At 45.3% G+C, this 13,261-nt stretch overlaps 1 protein-coding gene across 6 annotated transcripts in view; it reads right to left on the bottom strand.

Annotated features, from left to right (window-relative positions):
- DNAH9 (dynein axonemal heavy chain 9) overlaps positions 1-13,261 on the bottom strand; it is a 281,176-nt gene that overhangs the window by 48,083 nt on the left and 219,832 nt on the right. For all 6 annotated transcript variants that reach the window (XM_070479111.1, XM_070479112.1, XM_070479113.1 and 3 more), the window contains 5 exons: positions 11,232-11,354; positions 9,520-9,724; positions 7,644-7,808; positions 4,505-4,645; positions 1,950-2,120 (listed from right to left, as the gene is read on the bottom strand). In XM_070479111.1, coding sequence (XP_070335212.1) covers positions 1,950-2,120; positions 4,505-4,645; positions 7,644-7,808; positions 9,520-9,724; positions 11,232-11,354 — 805 coding nt within the window. The remainder of the gene's footprint in view (positions 1-1,949; positions 2,121-4,504; positions 4,646-7,643; positions 7,809-9,519; positions 9,725-11,231; positions 11,355-13,261) is intronic.

The raw sequence follows: 13,261 nt of genomic DNA, 5'->3' as shown, positions 1-13,261 counted from the left end.
AGTGGCTAGGAAGCAGGGTAGGGAGATGCATTTGACTGAACTTCCTGTAAGTGGTTTTGAATCGGCTTTTGGAGAAGCTGAGCATGAGATTTAGACAGGCTTCCCAGGGAGGGGGGAGTGGAAACTGCAGAGACTTGGGAGGGAATTAGTGCTGTGTGTGCAGGGAGGGCAAAGCATTTGACTGGGTTAGAACTAACAGCTCCTGCTGAGAGGCGCTCAGGAGATTGTTCTTCCCCCTTCAAATGGTGTTCTCCGCTGAGAAGTTACAGATGGGAATATTCACAGAGAAAAAAATAATTTTATTAGTTCGAGAAAAAGTCTTTAAGGAAAAAATGGGCTAGAAATCACAGATGAGGTGAAGCAGCCTTTGTAAAACGAGGTTGAAATATTTATGAGGGGAGAGGAGTGAAAGCCAGAAGCAGAAGCTCCTTGGGCTTTGGGGGAAATGTGTGGCAGGAGGAAAATTCATCTGGGGTGGGGCTCAAGTTCCCTCTGACATGGCCAAGCTGTTATCCGGCCAGGGAGGGGAACACATAGGGGGAGAGGGACAAGCCATGCTAATGCTCCTCTGTGAATTCAGACCAGAACATGCAAACAGAGTCCGAGCAGAAGCAATGTTAGAATAACTGACTTTCAGAACTGGTAGAGTCCTACAGGATAATCTGGTCTGTGCTTCTTATTTATAATCGGGAAAAATCCCAATTCTAAAATGGTTAGAGAGTTAGGTGCATGCATGCATGCATGGTCAGTCATGTCTGACTCTTTGCAAACCCATGCACAGTAGTCTGTCAGGCTCTTCTGTCCATGGGATTTTCCAGGCAAGAATACTGGAGTGGATTGCCATTTCCTTCTCCAGAGGATCTTCCCAACCAGGGGTCAAACCCATGTCTCTTGAAGTTCTTGCATTGGCAGGTAGATTCTTTTTACCACTAAGCCACCCAGGAAGTCCCTAGAGAGTTAGGTGCAAGGAAATCAATTTCCATGGTTTTTCTGATGTTGAGAATAAGCAGAATGCAATGGTTTCTTATTAACCCTGGAAGCCCTGATGCTTCTGAGCCCTTGAGAACCAGAGTTCTTAAGGACTTTTCTAAGACCAAGGTTGCAGCTATAGAAGGACATTTGCAGTTTCTTATTCCAGGGGAAGGTTTGGACATTAAACTTGCAGCCTTGTGCTGTGTGCTAGGTTGCTTCACTTGTGCCCGACTCTTTGCGGCCCCCTGGACTATAACCTGTCAGGCTTCTCTGTCCATGGGATTCTCCAGTCAAGAACACTGGAGTGGGTTGCCATTTCCTCCTCCAGGGGATCTTGCCTACCCAGGGATTGGACCAGCGTCTCCTATGGTTCCTGCATTGGCAGGCAGATTCTTTTCTGCTAGTGCTACCTGCAACCTTGAAGGTACATAAATAAGGAGGGATACTTTAAGTTCTTACTGAATCTCAGGAAGTATCCAGTTTGTGGTATGGCCATCCAGTTTCATCCTCAGGGCTAGTTTGGATTGATTGGTAGTGGCTGCTGGAGGGGCCCTTTGGGGAAGGATCTTCCTCATCCAGAATCACCACGAAAAAGTACAATGGTTGATTAAGCAAGTCTGCCATGAGTGGGACAATGGAGTGGATGGCCTGCGTGCACCATGCTGGATTTTCTTGTCTGATGCCGCTGCTTAGAGCTCAATAATCTTCACAAACTATGGGAACTGATGTTAAAAAAAAGCAAGTTTCTAGGACTTCCTTGGTATTCAGTGGTAAGACTCCGAGCTCCCGATGCAGGGGGCTCAGGTTCAGTCCCTAGCCAGGGAACTAGATCCCACATGCTACAGCTAAGACTTGGCACAGCTAAATAAATAGATAAATATTAAATTTTTTTTTTAAAGGAAAAAAGTTTCTTTATATCTGCTGGTTGGGCATATAAATTGACCTGTTTTCTGGAAATGTCTTCAATCTTCTCTTACCTGAAAGGTGAGCTGGGCAAGGTAGGTCAGCTTATGGCACTCGAAGAGCCCCCGGGTGGTGTACTGGCACAGAGAAAAGGTGATGCTGTCTATTAGGTTGGCCACCCGTGCCTTGAGGGTCTCATCAGGGGCCGCCTTCTCCACGGCCTTCCGGAAGACGATGCTGAAGGCCTGCGGGCAGGAGATAGGACACCGGTAGCTTACCTGGCTTTCTGTATGTAACTAGTAGTCCCACCTCTGGTGAGCATTATAATTCACCAATCACGGAAATGTCTTCCCAGCATAACCTGCCAAGGAAGGCCAGTGGCAACAGGAAAACTCCTGTCTTAGTTGCCCGTATAAATTGCTATGTTGTCACAAAGGGGGCCAAGCTATGAAGCATACAGCAAAGAGCCTACTGTGTAGGTCCAGTGACCAAAATAATTAAATTAAATCCAGTAAGTTTTGTTGGAAACTGAACACAGTGAACAATAACCAGTTTGGGTGATTCTATCTTTTAGATTTTAAAATTCCCAATGGTAGAATCAACATCTTGCACAACTTTGCTGTCTAAAAGAGACCTTTGTACATAATAGGTACTCAGAATATTTTTAATTAATTACTTTTCCTCTTGGTAATGATCAGAATATCAGCTGTTCTTGGTTTTTCTTTCTAGTAATTCCACATCATTTGATGAGTCCTCTTACAAATGCTTTTCTCTTATGGACACTTCTTATGCAACTGGGAGAGCAGAGCCTGCTTTCGTTACATCTTCCAAATTGTACCTTATGGGTATAATATGAATCCATTTTCATATTGATCACATGAATCAATTTTCCATCGCTTTAAACTTAGATATAGACTATTTATAAAAATTGATATTGGGAATGAATGTATCATTAAAGAATGAATGATAAAGAAACTAATAATTAAAGAAAACAAAGGCCAATGATGAATCTTTAAAGAAAATAAAAATCAAGATACTCTTGGGTCTTTTCAATTTTTGGCTAGGCAGACTTCCAGTCTTCTTGTTTGGCTTTTTTTTTTTTTTTCGGAACACATATTTTCATCGGCTTCATCTAATTTCCCTTCTTCAGGAAGAGTCACTGCAGTAGATTTCAACTACTGTCAAAACTAGGGAGGTGATTCCATAGTTATTAGGCTTATCACATTAACTTCTATACTGTTTTTTAAATTCCTTATATAGCTCAGTGGGGAAAGAATCAGCCTGCAATGCAGGAGACCTGGGTTCAATTCCTGGGTCGGGAAGATCCCATGGAGAAGGAAATGGCAACCCACTCTAGTATTCTTGCCGGGAAAATCTCATGAACAGAGGAGCCTAGCAGGCTCCATGGGGTCTCATGAACAGAGGAGCCTAGCAGGCTCCATGGGGTCGCAAGTCGGACACGACTTAGCAACTAAACCACCACCACCATATTTCTTTCACGTGGGGCTTTGACCTGAATATAATGCCAAGTATTGGATTTCTTTTAAAAACAATCACTATTACAGAGGGGAGGGGATAGGGACAGGCTGGAATGCCACTTCCACCCTAGTGAGTTCCAGGTGCGGAAGCCCTCTGCCTTCTCAGTGGCTCAGCTTCATCCCCACACCTTGGCCTCCAGGCAGCAGCTAGATGAGGTGTGTGCCCTGAATATGAGTGTCCTCTCTGTTGGATTAAACCAGAGAAGTTGTTCAGAGGCCCCTACAGACTCTGCAGCTGTGGTCTTTTGGAGACTCCTTACGGGAGAAAGATATACTTTCAGAGATGTACTTAAAATTTATAGGTCTTTATTATTTCATGAGTAAGATAAGCTTAGTTAGCACTTACAATCTGCTAACATCTTTGATTTTAGAAATATATCAGCACCACAGAGCAGTAGCTTTGAGGATGTGAGGGTAATTGTGTGTGTATTCTCCGTTGTGTCTCTTTGCGAACCCCCTCGACTGTAGCTCACCAGGTTCCTCTGTCCATGGGATTCTCCAGGCGAGAATACTAGAGTGGGTTGCCGTGCCCTCCTCTAGGAGATCTTCCCGGCCCAAGGATCGAACCCACATCTCTTGCATCTCTGGCATCAGCAGGTGGATTCTTTACCACTGCACCACGTGGGAAGCCCATTAGGGTCACAGGGAAACTAACTTAAAGTTGGACTATTAGCATGGCCTTCTTTGGTTTTAACAGATACAGATGAGGCTCACATTTGATCAGCCGTATTAGCTGCGCAGCTCTCTGGGGCAGGGCTTCCTGCCGATGTTTCCTCTTCCACACGGTCAGGAAGCAGAGTGCTGGCTGGACCATATATACTCGCTGAGCGAGCGAGGCTGAGACCTGCCACGGCCTCTCCCTCTGTTTCTGCCAAACAACTGATGAGTCATGAAAGTTATAACCAGTGAGACCAATGAGTCTCTCCCAATCAGAGAGACGAGGCCTGTCAGGCCAAGTCGCTGCCCTCCTGGGCCTGATCTCAAAGCCTTGCCACGGCCAACGAAGCCCACAGACAAGCCCTTGTGCAGAGCCGCGCGGGGCGAGTCACGCTGCTGTGCTGACTACGCGGAGGGCTCTGGGGGTCAGTCACCTTGAGGGAAAACTGGTACATGGGGTGGATCCTGCCCAGGTCGTTCATGATGAAGTAGAGCAGGGAGGCCCGGGCGGCGGCCGGCCGGTAATGCTCCCGGGCCTCGTTTATCTTCGCCTCGGTCACCTTGGCCTCCTGCACCTGTTAGAAAAATCAAGAGCAGTCCATTGTTCGAACCAGCCAGGGCTCCCTGACAATCAGCGTGGCCGCTCTGTGTCAGCGCCTTGTGTCCCTGGGTGGGCTGGCTGGATCAGGATGGGGGGAGCAGGAGAGGGCAGACAGTGGCTGTGATTTTCCTTAACTGAGCTCGAGTGAGGAAGAGAGGACACACTCCTAGTGCTTCAAAGGTCAGCGTGTCAGCCCCTCCAGCTGGGGACATGTGGGAGATACACACACACATACACACACATCAGTATATCTAACTTGAAAAGTAAGCCAGGCAGTAGGACTTCAGTAAAAGCAGCATAATCTAATTTTCTGTTTTCTTTGTTACACAGATGGCTGTTTCTTAATTAATTGATTAATTAATGAGTTAATTAACCCTTGGCTGCGCTGGGTCTTAGTTGCTGTCTCTAGTTGTGGCGCACAGAGGCTTCTGTCTAGTTGTGGTTCGGGACTTCTTATTGCGTGGCTTTCTTATTGCAGAGCACAGGCACCAGGACCAGGATGGAACCTGTGTCCCCTGCATTGCAAGGCAGATTCTCAGCCACTGGACCATCACAGAAGTCCATAGTTTTCTGTTCTACTTGCTTTTACGAACTAACATGTAAATTCACAAAGAAGATCTCTTTCAATGAAAATATTTTTTTCAGAAAATTTCTTATCAGAGGTAAAAATAAGAAGAGACCTAATCATCAGAGAGGGATTCTGTAAGAATATCCTGTTAAATATAACCTCAGTACAACCTGCCTTATACTCCAGGATAGAGTGAAACTGCTGATAATTCATACAAATCCCACAGGAAAAACAAACCCTACTGAAGATGAGCTCACAATAAACAACTACAAAGTTCAAGAGGAAGTGTTACCTTTGGGGATAATTAGAAGACCTCCCTCTCAAAATTCCCAGAAGGATTAGCATCCCAAGAGCTGAAGATGATTGAACTATCTACCATTAACTAACACCATTATCTACCAACACCATTGGTGTTATCTAGATAACATTATCTGAAAAAGAACTAAATAGAACTTCCAAAGATAAGAATACAGTTATTTAAATAGGAAACTCAGTACACTGGTTAAATAATGAACTTGAGTTGAAAGAGAATAAGCAAACTAACAAATAAATCTGAGGAAACTGTTTAAAAAGCAGCTCAGAGAGAAAGAAAGTTGGAAAATATGTAAAGGAAGTTATTAGACCCGGCAGATAAAATAAAGAGATTCAAAATGTATGTAACAGAAATAAGTAGAGAACAGACAGAATGTGGGAGAAGCAATGTTTGAGCTATAATGGTTAGGAATTTTCCAAAGTTGATTAAAGACCAGAGGTTTTACTTTGAAGAGGCAGTCAATGTCAAAGAAAGCTTACTATGCACAGGCCCTTGAAGAAGTAATTATTTTCTTTGATTAGAAAACTGAATCCAAAAGAAGTGAATGAGATGCAAGAATTTCTTAAATGTACAGTCAATTTAAATAACAAAGACTATAAAAAACATGACCAGTTTGGAAGTAGCAGATGAAAGCAAGGTAGAAGTAAAATGCTATAAAACAATAAGAGAAGATAAAAAAAAATAATCAAAGTTTCTAACATCCTTATAATGTTTTGAAAGAGGCTAGATATAGTGCTTAATTTTAGACTTTGTTAAGTTAATATATGTATCGTTAAGTCACATATGAAATGAAATATATTTTTCATATATTGATGAAAAAGTAAGGTTAATCAATAAAATAAAACAGTAAATAACTTTAAAACTAGCAATGGATAAAAGAGGAGGATAAAGAAAAATCAAGAAAGGAGAAAAAATAAACAAGAGGATTGTTAACAGGAAGCATAAATCAAGATAGTAGAAAGAAATCCATTTGTATCAGTAATGTTTAAAAATGTAAAACTTGGTTAAACCAGTAGTTAAAAGAGATTCTCAGAAGAGAGTGGAACTGAATAGAAACCACATAGTTGCTCCGATTGGTGTTTTCACTGACTTACATTTTTCATGTCACCTGGGTCCTTCATGCTGTCCGTTAACCTGTGTCGCTTTCCTTCCCGCGTCCTCCAACAGCTATTGAAAACCTTCTCTCCTCTCCCCAGGCGCCCTGTCTCAACACCACACGCTCACTCTCAGCAGAGGAGCTTGACTCATGCTCTCATAGACTGTATAGAGACCGCTGGGCTCCCCTGGTGACCCAGATGGTAAAGAATATTTGCCTGCAATGCGGGAGACCTGGGTTCGATCCCTGGGTTGGGAAGATCCCCTGCAGAAGGGAATGGCTGCCCACTCCAGTATTCTTGCCTGGGAAATCTCATGGACCGAGGAGGCTGGTGGGCTGCAATCCTCGGCGTCACAAAGAGTTGGACATGACTGAGGGATTAACACATACAGACACACACTCACATAGAGACCATCAGGAAGGGTTTCCTTAATTTCCACTTTCCTTTCCACACCCTTAAAGGAAGGAAACATATGCTAAGTAATTTTGCAGGATGATACTGTTTTATTTTTTAATTTTATTTTGAGAGCTCAGTTTACTGGGACATCACTGAAATTTTCTCATTGAAATCAGACTTGTCGGATTTTTGCAGGCTGTGGGTTTTCTGGGGGGGTGTAGACATGCCTGAACTTGTACACCCGTGTGATTCCTTAGCTTCAGGGCAACTCCACGGACTCACTAAGGTATTCCGTTTGAGCCACTATTTCCTGCACAGAACACAAGCCCCTGCACAGATCTAAGCGCTGGTCAAACGTTTGCAGAGTAAGTTGTCAAGAGCGTTTTATAGTAGGTGAGGGCTCTGTCATGCAGGCGGTGAGGTGGTCATTTCCGGAATCCTGCCGAGCTGGATTTCCCAGGAGAAACTCAGGAAGATGGATCAGCCATCTCTTACTCTGACATTTGTCCCTGGACGTTGGACTCAGGGACCAGGAGGAGGGTCCCTGCCCACCCTCACCCCCCCACCCCCATTCCCAGCCCAGGCTGCGGGGTCTTACCTTTTTCTCAACTTCTGCGGCAGTCTGCTTGGTGGTCTCAAGGTTCTCCACCAGGGCCGTTTCTCCCAGGAAGTTCCCGGAGGCCGAGGAGAGGCGAGAGAGCAGGTCGTCCTCCAATGTTTTGAGGGTGATTTTGAACCCATTCTGCTGCTTCGTGAGTTCTGACTGCAGTATCACATAAGGGAGAGTCAGGTATGGGGGTCCAGGGCATCCGTTCTCAGGCACGTCTGAATAGACAGAGGGCTATGGGGCCGGAGCCCCTGCCCTTAGCAAACAGGAAGCAGAGCAGAGGAGTGCTCAGGACCACAAGCACATCAGATCAGCCAAGGACTTGAACCCCAACTGCACCAGTTACTGATCATGTGATCTTGGGCTGAATGCCCCTTTCACAGTAACCTTAGCTGGGTTAAGCCTGGCTGTCCACATAGCGGTGCTGTGCAAGGCTTAGCAGAATGCTGGGACACGATCTAGTCATCAAAAGGAAGTTATTTTAGGGAATAGCTAGAGGATGGGGTCAAGTTTTACTTCTCTGTCACGACTTTACTGTCCTCAAAAGGAATAGCTCTCCTTTGTGAAAAGTAAAAGTGTTGGTTGCTCAGTCATGTCTGACTCTTGGTGATCTGACGGACTATATAGCCGGCCAGGCTCCTCTGTTCATGGGATTCTCCAGGCAAGAATACTGGAGTGAGTTACCATTCCTTTCTCCAAGGGATCTTTCTGACCCAGGGATCGGACCTGGGTTTCCTGCACTGCAGGTGGATTCTTTACCATCTGAGCCTCCAAGGAAGCCCTAATCAGTTATACTTCAATACAAAATAAAAAGCCTAAAGAAAAATCACATGTCTCAATCTGGCCTTATAACCAGGATTCACTCTTGACTCTCCTGGGAGTGCTCCATGCCAAAGGCTTATGCCACCTGCTTATAGAATCTTTTTCTGACCTTCCCAATTTAAATCAGCCCCCTGGCTCTCTAATATCCCCCTGCTCTTACAATGCAGTCACATCTAAGGAGTCGGGGAAAGGACACTACTCGCTCTGCACAAAATTGTGTTCCCTCCCAATTCATATGTTGAAGCCCTAAGTGCCCCGCCCCCCCGCATATGACTATATTGGTGTGTTAGTCCTTCAGTCATGTCTGACTCTTTGAGACCCCCATGGACATGGACTGTAGCCCACAAGGCTCCTCTGTCCATAGAATTCTCCAGGCAAGAATACTGGAGTGGGTTGCCATTTCCTTGAGGGGAGTATTTACAGAAGGAGGTAATTAAGGTTAAATGAGGTCCTGAGGATGGGGTCCCTATGGTGGGATCCGTGCCCTTATAAGCAGAGGCACCAGAGAGCTTGCTCTCTCTCTGTGGACACAAGGAAGAGGTCTGTGAATGCATAAGCTAGGAAGAGAGGTCTCACCAGAAACGACCCTGAACTCTGCTTTCCAGCTTCCAGACTGTGACAAAATAAATATCTGTTGTCCCAGCTGCTCAGCCTCTGGTATTTTGTGATGGCAGCTCAAGCTAAGATGTTCCCCTAATGTGGTTGAGTCTATTTCTATTGCCCCTGCAGGAATGAATCCCATTTAGTTCTGGACATAGACACATGAACACTTGTGATGAGCGGTCCAAAAGTGTCTTGGACAGGACCGCAGGTTCTCCCAGCTGCCTTCCGCTTGCTGATCTTCAGCCTGCTCTACCTTCTGCTTCCCAACAGATGTTCCAGGTAACTGGTTGGTATTGGTGCTCCTCTGAGCTCCAGAAGAACCACACAGCTCAACTTCTGAAGGAACACCCCCTACCCCCACATCCAGAGGAGGGCGCAGGGCAGGGTCAGGTGGCAGAGCGTCTCTCTCCTCCCTCCCTTGCTGGGTGGGCACCTCACGTACCTTCAGCTGCTCCAGGTCTGGTCTCTCCATGCTGACCACAGCGGCCAGCAGCTGGTCCTCCAGGCCATCCCTGGTCACGGTGAAGTTGATCAGGGTGGCCTGAGCTTGCAGCTCGGGTTGGTAGTGAGGGTTGGCCAGCTTGGTATGAAGGATGAGCCGGAACCTGGGGTTATACTCACACTCTTTGTCTCCAATTTTAATGAACCTGGAACAAAGAGGCTCAGGTTAAGGGTGCCTTCCTGGGAGCTTTGGTCAGGGAAAGAATCCTGCATGGGATTTTTTGCAAGGTCGTAGCAAATGATATTGCCATACTCAGATGGACAGGCATGTCTAGACTGAGCTTTCACACAGGGAACAGGGTGGAGGGTGACAGACCTTCTCCCATGGCCATCACGTTTATTTTTTCGGGGTAAGGCTGGAGGAAGAGCTCTCCACTTAGTGGGGCATGTACACGGGAGCGCATCATAAAACGTTTCCAGCAGATGGCAGTAAAGCACTTGCAGGAAGGGGCACCTTCTTAAGAGTTTGCACAAAGGTGAGTTCCGGGCTAACAGAAGAGCTTACTTTGTCTTGTGGCTGGTGCAACATTACTTCTACGGGAGAAAATGCTTAATTAAGTAATTAAGTGCCTCCTAAGGACATGCAAGGGGACTTCCCTGGTGGCTCCTTGGTAAAGAATCTGCCTGCTAATGCAGGAGACGTGGGTTTGATCCCTGGGTCTGGAAGATCCCCTGGAGAAGGAAATGGTAACCCATTCCAATATTCTTGCCTGGGAAATGCCATGGACAGAGGAGCCTGGCAGGTTACGGCCCACGGGGTCACAAAGAGTAGGACGTGACTTAGCGATTAAACAAGGACATGCAAAGGTGGCTTAAGGTCTGAGCAGTGGGAGAGGCTCTTGAGTCTGACCAGTCCTTCCCGATAATTCTCACCCCCTCTCCTATGTGCCTGTAGCCCTTCCCTGTCTCTCTCTTCCTCCTGCTTCTCCTAGACCCTTGCTAAGCCGGGATCAACTACTGGCACCCAAAGCAACAGGCACTCATCGAATAGACAAAGACTTGAGTTCTCAGAACTCAGACAGCTGGCTTAGATGAAATCCGTGTGGTTAAAATTCAGCCTGGGGCTTCCCTGGTGGCTCAGCGGTAAAGAATCAGCCTGCCAGTGCAGGAGACATGGGTTTAATCCTTGATCCAGGAAGATCCCACATGCCGTGGAGCCACAACTATAGAGCCTGTGCTCTTGAGCCCGGGAGCTGCAACCACTGAAGCCTGCAAGCCCTAGAGCCCGTGTTCTACAGCAAGAGAATCCAGTGCAGTGAGAAGCTTACACTACTAGAGAGAAGCCCCCATTCACTTCAGCTGGAGAAAGCTCAAGCAGCAAGACCCAGCACAGCCAAAATATAAAAATAAATACATAAATTTATATATTAAAAAAGAGCCTGCTTTTCTATCATGTTCCCTCTCAAGTTCCTCCAGAGGAGTGTGCTGTGGTTGTTGAGAAGCAGGCCGGTGAGCTGGCTGATGGAAGTTCCTCCAGGAAACTTTCTCCAGGGCAGGAGGGCAGTTAGGGGTTCCTCTTTTGGAAGAATGAGGAGGTGCTTCGGGAGAGCTAGCTAGCTGGGAGAGGAGGCCCTAGGGAGAGCAGGTCTGTGCACGGCTCTACAGGGGCCGGGGAGCAGCCCCTTGAAGGCCCGCAGGACAGCTGGGTCTCACCGTCCCTTCTTAACGACGTCTCTCCCCAGCAGGGGTCCTAGCACAGGATCGATGGACTCTTCCAGATTTTCAATCAGCACCATGTCCCCGGCTTCCACCGCATGCTCTACTGTCTGAAGGTAGCTGAGGAGAGAGTGGGCAGGTGAGAGAGAGGCAAGCTGTGGATGTGAGGCAACTTAACAAGGTGGCCGTGGGCCTCTGGGACGCAGGGGTCGTCTTGCAGGCATAGCTCTCTGGGATGACTTCAGGGGCGTGTGTTTCTTTATTTAACATGGCATTTATGTGATCTTGCCCATCGAGAGATGAATAGATAAAGAAGTTGTGGTACATATATACAGTGGAATGTTACTCAGCCATTAAGAGGAATGCATTTGTGTCAGTTCTAATGAGGTGGATGAACCAAAAGCCTGTTACACAGAGTGAAGCAATTGAGAGAGAGAAAGAACTAATATCACATATTAATGCATATATATGGATGCGAGAAAAATGGTACTGATGGACTAATTTGCAGGGCAGGAATAGAGGTGCAGGCAGAGGAGAGACTTGTGGATGCAGCGGGGGAAGGAGAGGGTGGGAGGGATTGAAGGAGGAGCACTGAAACACTTACATTGCCATCTGTAAAATAGATAGCTAGTGGGAAGCTGCTGTGTAATGCAGGGAACTCAACCAGATGCTCTGTGATAACCCGGGGGGGTGGGATGGGATGAGGGTTGGGCGGAAGGTTCCAGAGGAATGGGACATATGTATATTTATGGCTGGTTCACATTGTTGTATGGCAGAAACCAACACAACACTGTAAAGCAATTCTCTTCCAATTTAAAAAATGGTATTTATGTGATTTGTTTTTAGGAAAAGAAACAAATAACAAAATGCATAAAAGAACATGAAAATTAACTGTGATCCTCGTGTCATTTACATTCTGGTGTTGAATGTTCTTGTCTGGATATATGATACTTTCAAGTTTATTATTACTATTTCTATTTATATTATTCATATTTTTATTTATGCCTGCATTTGTATTTATGTTTATTTATTACTTTATCCATGCAACTCATTTAATTTACAACCCTGGGTTTGGTACACGAAATGTACTGTAAATATTTTCCCATGTCATTAAATATTCTTCTATAACAATATTTATGTGACTGGGTATTAGAGTTTACTGATACACCTTAATTTGCTTAACAACCAATTACCAAAAGCTAGGCTATTTTTAATTTTTCAGTGTTATGCAGAGTTTAATAAGCACATAAAAAGATGATTTCGCCTAAACAGATTTACAAGTTTGATGTGATTCAATTCACACAATAAATAACAATATAATTTTTTAAACCTTGACCAAAAATCTTAAAGTTAATCTAAAAGAAAACAATAAGAACGGTTTAAGAAATAAATAAATGATGATGAAGAATAACAGGAGAGATTTACATTAGCTGATAATAAAATATTTTCTATAGCTTGAACAATACAGATATATAGAAAGAAGTCATTACAGACCAAAAGTTCAGACTGTTGGACAAAATGATGAATTACAGGGCTCATTTATTTATTTGGGTAACTTCAAATAAGTAGACTGATTCAGGCTTCCCCGGTGACTTAGTGGTGAAGAATCCACCTGCTAATGCAGGGCCTCGAGTTCGATCCCTGGGTCAGGAAGATCCCTTAGAGAAGGAAATGGCAAACCGCTCCAGTATTCTTGCCTGGAAAAATCCCATGGTCAGAGGAGCCTGGAGGGCTATAGACCATGGGGTCGCAAAGAGTCAGACGTGATTTATCAACTAAACAACAACATAACTGATTCCTTTTGCTATACACCTGAAAGTAACTCAACCTTGTAAACTAGCTGTACTCCAAAAGAAACAAAAAAGAAAGAAAAGCAGACTCAGCACCCAAGCATCTCTCGCTGAGATGTTTCTTAAATTGAGAGGACAATCAGGAGAAAACTCCTGGGGGGATCAGGAGGGTAGAAACAATCTTCAGTGATTTAAAACCCGCTCATCACACTTTTTCCTTCTGCATAGTTGGCAAAG

This window comes from Odocoileus virginianus, chromosome 17, assembly GCF_023699985.2.
Source record: "Odocoileus virginianus isolate 20LAN1187 ecotype Illinois chromosome 17, Ovbor_1.2, whole genome shotgun sequence".
Taxonomy (NCBI): Eukaryota; Metazoa; Chordata; class Mammalia; order Artiodactyla; family Cervidae; genus Odocoileus; species Odocoileus virginianus.
Note: the sequence above shows the minus strand (reverse complement) of the source record. Positions and strands in the feature narration are given on the sequence as shown.